This window comes from Schistocerca gregaria, chromosome 3 (assembly GCF_023897955.1).
Source record: "Schistocerca gregaria isolate iqSchGreg1 chromosome 3, iqSchGreg1.2, whole genome shotgun sequence".
Taxonomy (NCBI): Eukaryota; Metazoa; Arthropoda; class Insecta; order Orthoptera; family Acrididae; genus Schistocerca; species Schistocerca gregaria.
The window spans coordinates 370,080,347-370,096,709 of record NC_064922.1 but is presented as its reverse complement, the minus strand read 5'-3'; the positions used below and the strand labels follow the sequence as shown (position 1 = coordinate 370,096,709).

Sequence of the window (16,363 nt, the reverse complement as noted above, 5' to 3'; positions counted from 1 at the left end):
GCTGTTGAGTCATCTGCATAGAGGATGCCATCAGAATGAATCTGGCTTGGCATATCACCAATGTAATATCATAATACTAAGGGCCCTAATACAGAACTTTGTGGAATGCCTAATTGTGTGTGTTTCCAGCCAGACAGGAATTTTTTGCCATTGATTTAAACAGGTACGCTTTTTAATGTTTGCTAAATGAAATGGCATCTAACTAAGAGAACAACCTTGAAAACAATAGTTTGTTGAGACGCTGGCCATGATTTATAGCATCAAAACCTTTGATGAGGTCATAAAAGGCACCGAACACATATATTCCATTATTAGGAATCTGTTTACTTTTGTAACCACTTTATTTATTGCATAGGTTGTGCTGCAGTCTTTAATGATACAGTATTGTTTGCATATAATAATGCTCTGGGATGAATGACAATTTTCTAACTGATCACTAGGACTGGGATTGTAATGAAAACTCATTTTTTTTCCATGAAATTCAGGGTGAATTTTACAATTTATGCTTTATCCAGGTACTGTAGCATAGGAAAATGTATTTTTATTGTGCATATAAGGCCATATTTACATATTTTTTAGTAAAGATCATATCTCAACCAACTTTGGTTATAATAGGTCATATTATGGCCAACTTTTCTCAAAAATGCACATTTTTGTTGTAACTTTAAGGCCACAAGAAGAAAAACATGAAAATGTTGCACACATGGTGGTGTTTTGGTGGTATTGTCACAAATAAGCACAACCATTACTACAAAGCATTATTTATTGGGACAAAAAGGTGGCAAGCAGTATAACACACTAGTTGGTTTGATAAGGCGTTGCTGCATGGGGTCAAAAAGATGCTCTCAAAGCCAACCAAAGCAGCTTGCAACATAATAAACATTGCACACATGGCCACACTGTTCAGTTTGAATAGAAACTCAGCTTGGTTCAATAATCTGAAAGTAAAGTGCTCTAGTTGTATGAAGTTGCAAGATTTTGTTCATTGTTTGGCAAGAAGTTCTTGAGTATTGATGGGGAAATATTTTTGTAACAAATGTGAAGTTAAAGTTAGTGCAGAAAAGCACTTTATGTGGAAAAACACTGTACTACCACCAAACACAGTAACTGTGTGAAGAGAAGTCCTGAAGATGACAGCAGACAAATACTGTTATTTGAGAAGTCAGGTCCATCTTCAATGGCGCAACCATTCTTCAAGGACTCTTATGAGATTATGATGTCTTGAAACATCTCATTGGAAAAGCTGAAGAATCTATGCTCCGGACAAGTCTTGGAGAAGTTTACAACACACGCACTGAGTGGGTTAATGCAGTGATTAGCACAGTGGACTAGCATTTGGCTCACACCCATATTTGGCCATCCTGATTTAGGTTGTCCATGGTTCCCCTAATTGCAAATGCCAGGACGGTCCCTTCAAAAGGGCGTGGCCACTTTCCTTCTCCATCCTTCCCACATCTGAGCTTGTGCTCATCGCTAATGACCTCGTTGTCAATGGGATGTTAAACACTAATACCCTCCTCTACAACACACACAGTTTCATGTGAATCTATGTGTGCTACAAGGAGGTGCACAACAAAGTGGTTGGCATTCTAAAAGTTGACAGGCCTAGGTAAAATTTCCTCCTAATGTGTGAAGCTCTCAAAAGAGTAAACAACTTAACAATTGATAATTTATTTGTTAACTCTATGGAACTATTGTGGCCAGGTGGCTTGAACAGAGACAGTGATTTGTTGCTAGTGATAGATGGTGCCTCATACATGGCTTAGCGGGGCTCCAGATTATCTACCCAATGTGGTGTATGTCAGTTGCGTTGTACATACGTTACACAGAGATGCAGAAGCCATCATATGACTGAAAGCTACTGGTACTCAATGGTGTGACACTGTGGATGTTGTGCAACATCTGCAGAGTGAGTTGGGTTGAGCTTGTGGGGACATACAACCACTGGCTCTATGCCCCGCCTCCAATAACATCTCTGCCCTACCACAGCAAGAACAACTGTATCTTTGCCAGATCAGTTCTCTGTAGTACATGCTCTATGCTACAAGCATTGTGTATAGACTGCAAGAATAGAAGTATTCATAGTAAGTGACAGGAGTGTCAGTGATTATTTATTGTCACAATTACCATGCCCACTCCCCACCACCTACAAGCTCATGGTCATGTGGCTGACAAAGTGAGCAACAAATTGGAAAATTGTCTACCATGAAATCTTGGATATTATACAATGTGCAAAATTAGTGAGTCTTTCTGGGAATGCCACAACATTTGAACACAATGAACCAATGCTGGCCTCTAGTGACCTTTCTGTCTTCAAATTTGCTCCTGTGAGGTGGAGAGGAACTTTTGCAGGTATAAAACTATCCTCAAGAACAACTGTAGATCTTTGAAAATGGAATACTGAAAAATGCACCTTTTGATCCCATGCAACACTGAAGAAAATAGACTGACAGGTTGTATTAACTAATCTGTATGACCTTAAACAAATGGTGTACAGGAGTAAAAATTTGGTTTCATTGTTTGGATAGGTTTCATGTAGACATTTCAAAAATAGTCCTAGGTAGTTTCAAACACTGCAAAAAGTAATTACTACACTCACAGTTTGTTCAGAAGAGAATTTTGTGTTACATGGTATCAAAACCAATCAACAAGAATGTTTTTAAATGAAGTTAACTCATATTTTATCTTTAAGTTCATATTTGTATAAGTTTTAGGCCATAAGTGCTTGCATATTTTGATGTGTTTTAGGTCAATGCAATCTGGGCCGAACTGATCACATGAAACTCTCTCAAATATTTTTGAGAAACAATAAGATAGGTCTACAACTCCCCATTTCATCTTGTTTTCTCTTTCTAAGGGCTTGTCCGACTTAAACCTTAGTGTATTTTAATCAATCTGGAAAACATTCCTCATCAAAAGAGTGGGTGCTTATGAGGGAGAGTGGATATGAAATACTATGACAGACTAACTTAGTGATTGTAATGGGAACCTCATCCAAACCTAATGAGTTTAAATTTTTTAGGAACATTATGATTTTCAGAACATCAAAGCTTTGAACATGGGAAAACTTAAAACCTGAGCAATTTCTCTCTGCATAAAAGGATTTGTACTTGATGGTGACCAGTCACTAATATACATGAAGATATCATGGATGGATTCATATGTTATACTGGGATCTGCAACAGCTTTACTATTTATCACTAGCTTGGAGAGATATTTTCTCTCTGTTACACTGACATCTTCTTTTCTCATAACAGATCAAACGGTTTTTGATACACAATACACAAATTCACACACATGAAAGTAATTTTTGTTAACAAACTGGCCTAAAATTCATGCTAATAAATATTTAAAAGCAACAAATTACTTTTATTGTTTGAAGTCCATGTTAATCTCTATTACCATATTATAAATGTTTATTACAAAGTACTTGGGCCATGATCATGGTGTAATATCACCACTTGGCCAAAGGTACAATTTTCCTCCCACTTCAATAAATGGTTAACGTAACTTAAAATAATAAAATGGCAGCTTGGTTATTACTGTATGACAAATGTCTATCATAAAACTTAACCATTTAAGATTAATTTTATTTATGCATCTGTAGCTGGAGTAACATTGAATCAGAACAGAAAAAGTTACTTTTAGAAGAAAAAAACCATTGATACATGTCAAGGAAATTTATATAATTGTTTCAGTAACTAAGCTGTCTTACACATACCATTGGCGTGAAAAAGACTGAAGTTAGAGAGCAAAGACTAGAGTTGTGAAATGGGTCAGGGTACATGCCACCTCAAGGTACAACCCTCTTCCCTATTCCTTACCTGATGACCATTTGACAGCCATGCTCACTAGATTGAAAATGTTACTGAACGCAAACAGAGCAGGATATTCATAGATGTGGAACAAGTTAATAATTCACTAATCAGTGTGAGCAACTATACTGAATTTTCTTTATTGAACGTACTGAGAAATATTATTGTGCATTCAGTCCCAAGCACATGCTATTACATTCTCTTTTTTGATCATATATATTACAAAAAATGTTCTGCGAACAGAAAAAACTGATTTAAAGCATAAAGATGAAAATATATATAGAATCTTACACTCTGCAGAAAAGTGTGCAGTAGTTTGAAACGTTCTAGCAAATTGCAGCGGTGATTGAGAGGTGAGCTTTGAACCTAGCATTTTGTGTGAAATGATCTTACTGAGCTATCCAGGCACCACTCATGGCCAACCCTCTCCCCAGCTTCATTTTTTTTTTAGCAGTACTGTCCAACTTTCCAAACTTCATGGAAGGTCTCCTGTATACCTTATGGCTAACACTCCATCCCATATATATTAATATGACTACTTGTTGAAAGAAAAGAATTATCTTTGTACTACATGTATGGATACTTATGTAACTGGACACATTCTACCTTGTAACACTAACAGAAAATATCAGTCTCAGGACTGAGATGTAGAAGAAGACACTAATAAGACATAATTATGAAGATATCCACATTATTTAGAAACATGGACAGATTTTTAAGGGCTTTTACTACAATATAGAGAACAACTATTGGAACCCTAAATGAGTATAAACTCAAAGCTCAATTCTGTTCATTACTACTATCAACCACATTTTTCATCTATTTGGTAAAAATATTTCGGTGATTTATATGAACTAATCTTCCAGATCAACAGACAAGTATCCTGCCCAGATAGTCCATAGTCTTGTGTCTTCATCACCCACTACTATCAACATCTTGATAACACAAATCACACCTTGCTGTGGCTTTGAGAATCTCCCGCCACAACCTGAGATGAGGGATATTGTACCCAATACCATACCTCATACCTGCAGCCCCCAGTGTGAAATCATTTTCTCCACCTAAGCTGTGAGTCTATCCATCAGTCACTCTTGCTTTCTGCTCATGCGTTACTTCACAGTGAATGACCTAAATGAATGACCTGCCTTGCATTGGCACTCAAGAATTCTCTTCATCATCTGGCTGCAGGATTTCCATCCCAATCAAAGTTACAGCCATGTGTGAAAGCACCCCATTTTCTACTGTGAGTCTATCCATCAGTCACTCTTGCTTTCTGCTCATGCGTTACTTCACAGCGGATGACCTAAATGAATGACATGCCTTGCATTGGCACTCAAGAATTCTGTTCATCATCTGGCTGCAGGATTTCCATTCCAATCAAAGTGTGAAAGCACCCCATTTTCTACTAGCTATACTATACACTGAGGTGACAAAAGTCATGGGATACCTCCTTTTGCTCAATGTACTGCAGCAATTTGACATGGCATGGACTCAACAAGTCATTGGAAGTCCACTGCAGAAACATTGAGCCATATTGTCTCTACACCACCCATAATTGTGGAAGCATTGCTGCTGCAGGATGTTGTGCATGAACTGGTCTCTTGATTGTGTCCCATAAATGTTCTATGGGTTTCATGATGTGTGATCCTGGTGACCAAATCATTCATTTGACTTGTCCAGAATGTCGCTCAAACATACCCCGTTGACAAGACATTGTTGTTTGGGGATTTGAAATCCTATAATGGCTGCAAATGTTCTCAAAATACATAAACATTACCATTTCCAGTCAATGATCAGTTCATTTGGAAAAGAGGACCCAGGCCATTCAATGTAAACACAGCCAACACCATTTCAAACCCTATCAGCTCTTACCAACTGAAATAAGGACATATCTGACCAGGTCATATGGTCACTAGCCCAGGATAGGTGCTGCAGGCAATGCCATACTGTTAGCAAAGGCACTCCCATCAGTCATCAACTGCTATATCCCATTAACACCAAATTTCATTGCATTGTTGTAACAGGTACATTTGTGATGTATCTCATATTGAGTACTGTGGTTATTTCAAGCAGTGTTGCTTGTCTGTTAACACTGAAAACTCAGTGCAAATGCCACTGCTCTCTGTTGTTAAGTGAAGGCTGTCAACCAATCTGTTGCCCATACTGTGAGATAATGCCTGAAATGTGGTGTCCTTGCCATGCTCTTGACACTGTGGATCTCAGAATATTGAATTCACTAACAATTTCCACAATGGGATGTCCCATGTGTCCAGCTGTAACTATCAATCTGCATTTAAAATCTGTTAATTCCTGTTTTGTGACCATAATCACATTGGAAACCTTTCCACATGAACCACCTGAGAACAAATGACAATTCTGATAATGCACTGCCCTTTTATACCTTGTGTTCACAGTACTACCACCATGTGTACATGTGCATTTGCTATCCCATAATTTTTGTTACATCAGTGTGAGTTCTACACAGCATTATAAGTACACTAGCATCCAAAAATTATGCATAATTACAAGAAAGAGGACATATTGCCTTATCAGGATGTCAGAAGGGCTTCCCTCTACTCTTGTTACTGATAATGGTCCGCAATTTGCCTCTTCCGATTTTGCGGATTTTTGTGCCCGTCTTGGCACCATGCATGTCACAGCCCCTCCATTCCATCCACAGTCAAACGGTGAGGCTGAACAACTGGTCCGCACATTTAAGGCTCAGATGAGGAAACTCCTGACTTCTTCTGCTGCTGATGATGCAGTTCTCAAATTTCTGGCTTCTTACCGTTTCACCCCCATGGGCGACCACAGCCCAGCTGAGCTCTTACATGGCTGACAGCCCCACATGCTACTTCATCTTCTGCAGCCTTCCACCTCATGGCCGCGGGTGCCTTCGCTTGGTTGGTTCACCGCCGATGACCTTGTGTGGGTATGGGGATATGGCAGGCGACCAAAATGGAGTCCTGACCGCATCTTAAGACACCGTGGCCAACGCCTGTATGAAATCCAGACGGACATGGGTGTTGCAGTGCGTCATTCAGACCAGCTTCTGCCTCGTGTGTCAGCAACGCCTGTTCCGGATGCCGCTACACCGTCTTCTGCTCTACCTGATGCTCGGGATACTGGAATCGCTTATTACTGACAACGAAGTCCTCTCACCATCATATCGGTGCTATCACAAGAACTGACGCCGCCAGGAGATGTGCCCATGCAAGAACCATATGACGATCATCTGTCGGAGCAACTCTACTCGCCTCCTTCTCCTGTGGACGCGGACACATCGCTCATGTCTCCTGGTACAACAACCAGACTTGCCACAATGGGCTGATTGGTGCACGAGGCCCCAGCAGATTCGACCCCCACGTCTCCTGTCATCTCGACCCGTTATCATCCAGGACACTTCTGTCCCTATGGGAAGCCTCTTCCTTGAGACTTTACGGCCAGTCAAACAACACCTATGAACATTAGCAATCCACAGGCCACCTCCATCAAGACCTGTGCAAAAACTTCAAAGGGGGGAAAAGTGTTGCGATTCACCTAACTTTTATAGTGCCTCCGCACAGTTACACGCATCCTCTACATGTGCCGCTGTCTGCCAGCCATGCAGTGCGCCACCTAAGCGGTCAGCCAGCCAGTGGCCGCTAGACTCGGACTCAGTTATGAATTGACTGTCCGCAGCTCGTGGTTGTGTGGTAGCGTTCTCACTTCCCACGCCCGGATTCCTGGGTTCGATTCCTGGTGGGGTCAGGGATTTTCTCTGCCTCGTGATGACTGGGTGTTGTGTGATGTCCTTAGGTTAGTTAGGTTTAAGTCGTTCTAAGTTCTAGGGGACTGATGACCACAGATGTTAAGTCCCATAGTGCTCAGAGCCATATGAATTGACTGCTAAAGTGTACACACATCTTACTCTGTTTACTTAAACTGTAACTTTCATGTATTGCATCTTATATTTGTTTAACTTGAAGTTATAACAAATGCTATGTATGGGAAATAGAAGAAATGACACAAATCATATAAATTTAGCTTCTTTTGATTCTTTTATGAACTAAATCCAGTCAGATACATTATAGCTAAATAAAGTAATCCTCAGCTGACTGGTATGATGTAGACATTACAAATATTTAAAGTGTTTGTCAAGACTGTATAAATGTTCTGTAAAAATGATGACATCTGCATCTTTATCTATATTTTCAAGATGCCTTCAATATTTTCTGACCCAGGGCTTCATATTGGCTTCAATTTGTTTGATTTCCTGGTTTGGTCATTTCATAAACTGTGTGTGTGTGTGTGTGTGTGTGTGTGTGTGTGTGTGTGTTTTCTTCTCTATCTCCTTTATTAATCCAGTCTGGTAAAAACCACTTTTTTTTAGTGAAGTTTTCTTAGAAGACTTCCACTGATTCTCAGTGTAACTTCTTTTTTCCTTGAACTTGTTTTTTGTTGTCATTCCACTGTAAGTCACATCACATACACAGCTTTTTTAATGATGGTTGTTGTCTTCTACTTCTCAACTTTCACAGTTTCCTATTTGTCCAGTGTTCTTCCTGAAGGCCCCTGGAATGCATTGCATCTTTAATATCTTGCATCCATCTTCTAGGGGGTCTACGATGTATTCTTCACATATCTGGTGTCCATTCATATATTCTTTTTGGCCATAGATTATTGGACTTTTGTTGGAGGTGGTCATACCAAGTCAATATTTTGCTATCTATGGCATCAGGAATAGTGTCTTTTTGTCCTATAATTTCTTGTATCCCATAATTTATGATGTTTTATAATTCAGTGAAGGGAAAATTTCTTTACAAAAAACCAATTCAAGGGACTTCAATTTATTTTTCTTCTTTTTGGTTAGCTCCCATATTTCAGTGCCATATGTGGAGATGTTCTATGTGACTGAATTGTACAGTGAGACCATAATTCTCATCATAATTTTGTCATTCCAAAGCAAGGAATTAAGCTGCCAGTCACTCCTTTTTGTGATGTGAGCCGAATTCTAAGCCGTGCTTGACTCTTAACATCTGACACTTTCAGTTCAGTACTCCGTCTGATGACAATATAGTTGATTGTAGGTTACATTTTGGTTGTGTCCATTGATGTTTGTGGCTATCTTTGCTTGAAACTCATCCATTTGAGACTTTTAGTTTCTGTTGTTGACATATAAATGAATTAATCTTTTGCAATTATTATTGAAAATAGATTCTCCAGTGCATCCAATTGTGAGGGCCATTTAATTTGGAACCTGTTCTGCCATTTAGGTCACTAGTTATAAACACCTCTTTTCCAACATTTTCCAAAAGTGTTGTCAGATTAAAATAGAAATTTTCCTCCTCAGCAGCTGCAGCATCATGCATTGGGACACATGCTGCTATGGTTACCATAAAAATGATGTCTTACATCGATATCCACTTGCAAAAATCTGTGACTGGCTTGGTCCCTGGATTTTATACATTTGTGTACTTGTTTTAAACTACTGGGGATACTCCTCCTTGGTCTTGTTCTTCTTTTGGTATACCACTTTAGGTATGCATATACCAATATCTTTCCCCTGTTCGTTTTCCTTATTCTTAGTCTCTGGGAGAGTTTTTATGTGCATGTCATACCAGTATAATTCTTGAAATACTTCTCTTTTAGATGATATTCCTGGAATATTCCACATTCCTAATCATGGAACACGTTTCTTTGCCAGTTTTTGTTTACATTTTTGGCAATGTATTTCTGAGTTGTTGAGAAATTGTGCATTTTGTGGTTTTCTAAAAGTGATGGGCTGCACACACACACATTACCTCAACTCCCAACCTGGAAGACTGGAAGATTTTCTGTAAGGATGTTGTTTCCTTAGACTGGCAGTATTTCTAGACTTCAGAGACAAATATTCCCTTTTGAAGGTTGCCATATCTGCCAGCTCCACTGTAATGAAGTCCTTTCTCTCCACCTTTGCTGCCATTGTGGTCTTTGTACGTATTCCTGGACAGGGTATGTGCTCTGTAGCCCACAATACTAGTTCTCAGCAGGATGTTCTATGGTTGTTATTGTTTTCAGGAATTGATCACTGATTGTTTGGTTGGATAATGATGGAATACATTACATCTGTTAATTTTAAGTGTGAATTGCTGTTCCCTGCATCACCATCTATTTTTAGGAGGTATCTGTACATTTTGCTACAATTTTCTGGCAACACAACTTTCATTCTTTCAAAAACACATTTTATTAACAGCTTCACAGAGCTTCTCATCTTATCCATTGGGTCATTCACTGTATGTCACGAACAGCAACAGTCCTGTAATACTCATTTTGGTTACCCCAGTTTCCTTTAAATCCCACAATCCTGTCCTGTGGAGAATGATAGCTCTGGCAAACTAAGAACAAAAAATTCCTAGGACATGGAAAAGGCAATGATTTGACATGAAAAAGGCAATGATTTGACAACTGATGATGTTTGTCAATGAATGCCTTGACTTGTTACATGTCCCTTAAGGTTCTTCTGTATGATAGGTTTGGTGGAACATAGACATTGATAACAACATAATTATATTAGTAACTGAGGAGGTACTCAAGAAGAAACAATAGTTATTAAGTATAACTGAGAATCTAATAGCTTCTTTCAGATTTCATACTAATTTTATTGTATTAATTTTACTCTTTGTAAGTAAAAGTAATGTGTAGTAGTGTAGTGATAGTTGCTTGCTGATGCAGTTTACTTTATGGGAAGGCATAATAATGTTCAGTAGTACCATTTGCAGCAAGATGAAGGACCCACTTATCAATGTCATGAATATTGTCAGGAATATTAGCCTGGATTGCAACATCTCGTGCTGTGCGATACAATTCATCCCTATAGCCAGCATTCAAGCCAGTCTCCTGCAGGAGCTGGAATAATCCATTACGTCCATGTGCTCTTGCTGCAGCAAAATGGAGCATGCTCTGGCCATGTTCATCCTGAAAAAGGGAAACACATAAATTGTTGAGGTTTTGTGCAAGTCATTATCTCTGAGCAGATAAATATTAAAAATTATCTGATTTCATTTGTACATTACTACCAGTAATTACGTTTTATAGTCTTAATTGGGAAGTATTAATTCAAGGTAACCTCAATATGTTAATCAAGATAAATAAAACACACTCAACAAAATGTTGAAAATGATAAAAGTAACAGCAATATTAATAAATAAACAGGTATTTTAAGAGCTTGTGAAAGAAAACATACATAATTCAGAAACTGAATACATATGAAAGAAAGAAAAGAGTAGCACTGGAGATACTAGAGATGGAGAGGAAATATACAAGATGAGAAGAAGTAATGACAGAGAAAAGATGTCCATAAAAGTTCAATTAATGCAACACAGAAAACATGTGGACTTTATGTAATACACCAGGTTCATTTTTCTAGCAAAATACAAATTCTTGTCAGGCTGTGAATTGCACAATATTGCTGCTGTTTATTGAGATAAATTGTTATAAGACATTATAAAGACTAAAACTTATAAAGTACATTACAAATTTAAAACAAAGTTACAAAATAGTAATATTTCATGCAATATGAAGCTTCCTGAAATAATTAATTTCTGAAATAAAACTAAAAAATAACACATTATATTCAGTAGACCCCACATGTAAAAGGCTTGAACACCCCAGTCCTGAACATTTATATGCTCTCTTTCTTCAGTAGCCTATCCATTCCTGGAATGTGCAAAACACACATTAAAGAGCTGTCGATCTTCTACTAATCTTTCCTTTTCACCAGTGAAGGCAACACTCCAGTAATTATTTGGGCTAGTATGATCTTTCCCAAATTTCAGTACAAGGATCATCGTTGATTCCCTTCACATTTTGTACTGTTGTCCATGATATCAGATTTTTGTTAAAACAGTTGATAAGTATAGCTGTTTTTCCTTGTTTATATCTTTATATCTTTCAGACATTGGAGGTTGTGGTTGATATTCTCTTTCTTTCATTCTGTTTTTTTTTTTTTTTTACCTTCCTTTTTGTCAATGTCTGACTTTCAGAATGAAGCAATATATTGTTGGAACTGTGTATAAACAGAATAAAATGGTATCAAATGCAAAGTGTACAAAACATAGTCATAGAAGCCTAACTATCAGTTATGATAAAGAAATTATGTTTTTGACAAATGAAAATCAGTTTTCACTTAATTTTATTTGGTGGAATTGCATTAAGAGAAGTGCTAACAACATGTGGGTACAATTTTAGAAACAAGTATCACTAAAGCAGCACTACTAAACTATACTTATTTGCACCTTCCTTTTCATGTGGTTACTGCCCTTGATATTTTTCAACGATTTTTAGAGCAGTTGACTATGCTTGTCCTAGGTATCATTAATTATCTGGATGATATTGTTATCATGGGCTCCTTCATGGAGGATCACTTGAAAAATTTGCACAGCTTGTTTTCTGCCTTTCAGTCCTCAGGCTTACAGTGCAACTTCGTGAAATCTTAATTTTTTCAACCTTCTGTTGTTTACTTGGGGTTTAAGGTCGTGCAGGATGCCCCCCCCCCCCCCCCCCCCCCCCCCCCTCTGCCAGATCACAACTCTCCTGTTCCACCTACAACTTGCCCTTCATCCACAAAGGAACTTCAGGCCTCCCTAGGGAAGATAGTGTAGTACCACAAATTCATGATGGGGGCAGCCACATTTGACCACATGTTGCATGCATTGTTACACAAGAATGTACCTTTTTGCTGGATCCTGGACTGCAAAAGTGTTTTTTGAATATTGAAACCCAAACTACTTTTGGCAGCCTATTTAGCTACATTATCTCTGGACCAACTTATAGTTTTGGCGAGTGATGCCTCACAATTCGAACTCAGAAGGGTCCTAGGACACCAATATGCTGACGGCTCTGAATGACCTGTTGCTTTCACCTACAAATCTCTCACTCAAGCCCAGCAACAGTACTCTCAGGTGGAGAAAGAGGCTCTTGCCATAAATTTTACATTTTTTTGTGTGGCTCCAAGTTTAGCTTTATTACAAGCCATAAGCCCTTGTTTTCCTTGTTTAACTCTCACCCTTTCTTGCCTCACAAGGTTGCACACAACCTACAGCACTGGACACTGTTCTTGTCACATTACAGTCACAAAATCTATTTTTGACCCGCATCTAAACCTGAATGAAATTTTTGACCTGCAGCAGAGTGTGTGCTGATATGAAACTTGCTGGAAGATTAAAGCTGTGTACTAGACCGAGATTGAAACTCGGGACCTTTGCTTTTCGCAGGCAGGTGCTCTACTATCGGAGCTACCCAAGCAAGACTCCCAGCCTGCCATCACAGCCTTAATTCCGCCAGTACCTCATCTCCTACCTTCCAAACCTCACAGAAGCTCTCCTGCGAACCTTGCAGAACTAGCACTCCTGGAAGAAAGGATACTGCAGAAACATGGCTTAGCCACAGCCTGGGGGATGTTTCTAGAACGAAATTTTCACTCTGCAGTGGGGTATGCGATGATATGAATCTTCCTGGCAGATTAAAACTGTGTGCCGTACTGAGACTCAAATTTGGGATCTTAATGTTTTGTGGGTAAGTGCTCTGCCATCTGAGCTACCCAAGCACAACTCACGACCTGCCCTCACAGCCTTAATTCCACCAATACCTCATCTCCTACCTTCCAAACTTCACAGAAGCTCTCTGCCAGGAAGTTTCATATCAGTGCACACTCCACTGCACAGTGAAAATTTCATTCTGGAAACAAATCCCAGGCTGTGGCTAAGCCATGTCTCTGCAATGTCCTTTCTTCCAGGAGTGCTAGTTCTGCAAGGTTTGCAGGAGAGCTTCTGTGAAGTTCGGGAGGTAGGAGATGAGGTACTGGCGGAATTAAGGCTGCGAGGGTGGGTCATGAGTTGTGCTTGAGTAGTCCAGATGGTAGAGCACTTGCCCATGAAAGGCAAAGGTCCTGAGTCCGAGTCTCAGTCCAGCACACAGTTTTAATCTGTCAGGAAGTTTTACATCTAAACCTGATAATGCAGATGCCTTGTTCTACCTTCCTGTGGGTCCTGATCCTGACTTTGATTGTGAAGAATTGCTTTGCTTCCATCTTGATACTGAAACACAGAATGCAGTCGAGGGTTTCCCAATTACAAGCTTGCATGTAGCCACTGCAGTTGCAGCTGACCTAGTTTTCTACCAGATGGTTCACTTTGTTCGGTAGGGCTGGCCAGATAAAACACCTGCTCAGTCTTCAGCCCCCTAAGCAACTATTTTTTTTTTTTTTGTGGTATTGCCCCTCTGTTTTTAATGGTGTTTTCTGTTGTCCATAGAAGACCTCTCTCCCAGAGTAGTCATTCCCACATTGTTACTGTGTGAGGTTCTACATCTTCTCCACCAAGGCCACTGGGAACTTTCACACACTAAATTGTTAGCAAGGAGACATGTTTATGGCCATGTATTGATGGCAAAATTGTCTGTTTTGTCATGGCTTGTGAGCAATGTGCCCAACAACAGGCAGCTCCCAGGGTGTCTCTGTCCCCCTGGACCACTCCATGGCAGATACTGGAACACATTCATGTAGACTTTGCAGTTTCTTTCTTGAACTCCTATTGGCTCTTAGTTGTGGATACACTTTCCCAGTTTCTTTACAGTCTCCAGTATGCATCAATGTTGGCTGGGATCACAATTCATACACTTTTGAGAGCTTTTTCTTTTAAGAGATTGCCTGGTACCTTAGTTTCTGATAATGTGCCCCCTTCGTTTCTCACATCTTTCAGTTGTTTTGTTTATGTTCACAGTTTCATCATGTTACAGCTTCACTATTCCACCGTCAATAGAATGGTGAGGTGGAATGACTAATGAGTGCGTTTAAGTCCCAAATGAAAAGGCTTGTTGTGGATTCTTCACCAGATGATGCTCTTCTCAATTTTATCAGGTCCTATTGCTTCATGCCTATGGGGGGGCAGAGTCCAGCTTAGTTACTTCTTTGCCAGCAGTGACGCATGCTCCTCCACCTTCTGAGGCCTACACTACACCTGCTGCAGCCAGAATCATGCAGCTGCTTCACGCCGGGATCCCTGGTGTGGGCACAAGAATTTGGTCACTGGTCCATGTGGATACTGGCCACTGTAGTCCACCACTGGAGACGCCATCTTTGTGATGTCTGCATGGCCAACGGGTTGGTGGCACATCACTTTGATAAGCTGCACCTCTGCTCACTGCCAGAACCTACCATTTCATGGGTGTGGCCCCAATTGCTGCAGCCTGCACCATCGCCCTTTGCTTGGAGCTGCTTGTCAACTGCTGTGGAGATGCCTCTGTCCCAGTGGCTGACTTCTCTATGTGTGGTGCCCTGGGGTTCCAACTTCCCAGTGCCTGGAAGTGGTCCATCTCTGGCCTTGGGTCTACTGCCGCAGCCTGCAGTTCCCTTCAGGCTGCCTTCACGGCCCCCTCACCATCATCATTTCAACCATTGATGCCAGTTGGTCCAGCCCCATTTCGTCTGCAGATGACGAAGCAAAGATGGTGAGGGCCACTTCCCCCCCCCCCCCCCTCTCCCCCAGTGCTATTGTTGGGTGATGCATGGGCCTACCACCCTCAGGCATGCTGGCTTCTGTGCACGTTCTGGCTCTATGCTCTGGTGCCTGCCCGGCACATCGTCCTGCTCCTCCCGTCGCCACCAGCTGCTTCCACTCCGAATCTGAAAGATATTTTCTCTGAGAGGAAAGGCATGCTGTATCCTGCTACTAGTGCATGTGATTGTGAGTACCCTGAGTGTAGTGTCACTGCAAGTGTGTACTTAAATCAACCACCAACTGTATCAACACAGGCCAACCACTAGAGGCTGCATGTAAGAAGTGTGCACATGGCATGGTCTCCACCACACCTTCTGCCAGTGACTCACAGCTATATGTGAAAGAAGCAGTGCTGACTCACACTCACTGTGTTCTTTTAGTTTGTACCACTCACATCAATTGTTCTGTGTATCACATGTTACACCTTCTGTATCATTCACCTGTCTTGTTAAGTGTGTAAATATGAGAGCTTTATTTCCACTATTGTTCAGAGGTTTGTGAATAAAGCCATATTTATGTTACTTGAATCAATTTGATGTGTTACTTGGTTACTACATTATGTCATGCTTGACTGCTCAGAAACTGATTGTTACTTGTTGCTCCTAACACCTTTTAATTGTTTTGAGAATGGCAAAAGATGGTGTGGTCATTCTCTACAGACAATTTTCATACAAAAAACAGTACACTCCACAAATTGTAAACTGTAATGTAATTTGATTGTATGTCTCTGACATGATACAGTGGGTCACTGGAGGGTGTGCAGAAAAAATGTGGAATGAGGCTGAACTGTTAGACTGTACCTTCCCAGTATCCTTTTTTTCTCCTTAGACCAGAAGTCAGCATTTTTATATAGTAATTTTGACTTTCAGCATTTGCTTTAGAGAATTCTATCAGTTGTGGACATTTATTGTTTTGATAAACTTAGTACGGAGAGAGAGAGAGAGAGAGAGAGAGAGAGAGAGAGAGAGAGAGAGAGAGAGAGAGAGAGAGAGAGAGAGACAGTTTGGTGACCATAATTCAGAAGACCTGAGA

General features: G+C 40.1%; 1 protein-coding gene across 2 annotated transcripts in view; it reads right to left on the bottom strand.

Moving 5' to 3' along the window:
• The window catches only part of LOC126355260 (uncharacterized), a 378,424-nt gene that overhangs the window by 25,181 nt on the left and 336,880 nt on the right, over positions 1–16,363 (bottom strand). For both annotated transcript variants that reach the window (XM_050005547.1, XM_050005548.1), the window contains exon 13: positions 10,547–10,751. In XM_050005547.1, coding sequence (XP_049861504.1) covers positions 10,547–10,751 — 205 coding nt within the window. The remainder of the gene's footprint in view (positions 1–10,546; positions 10,752–16,363) is intronic.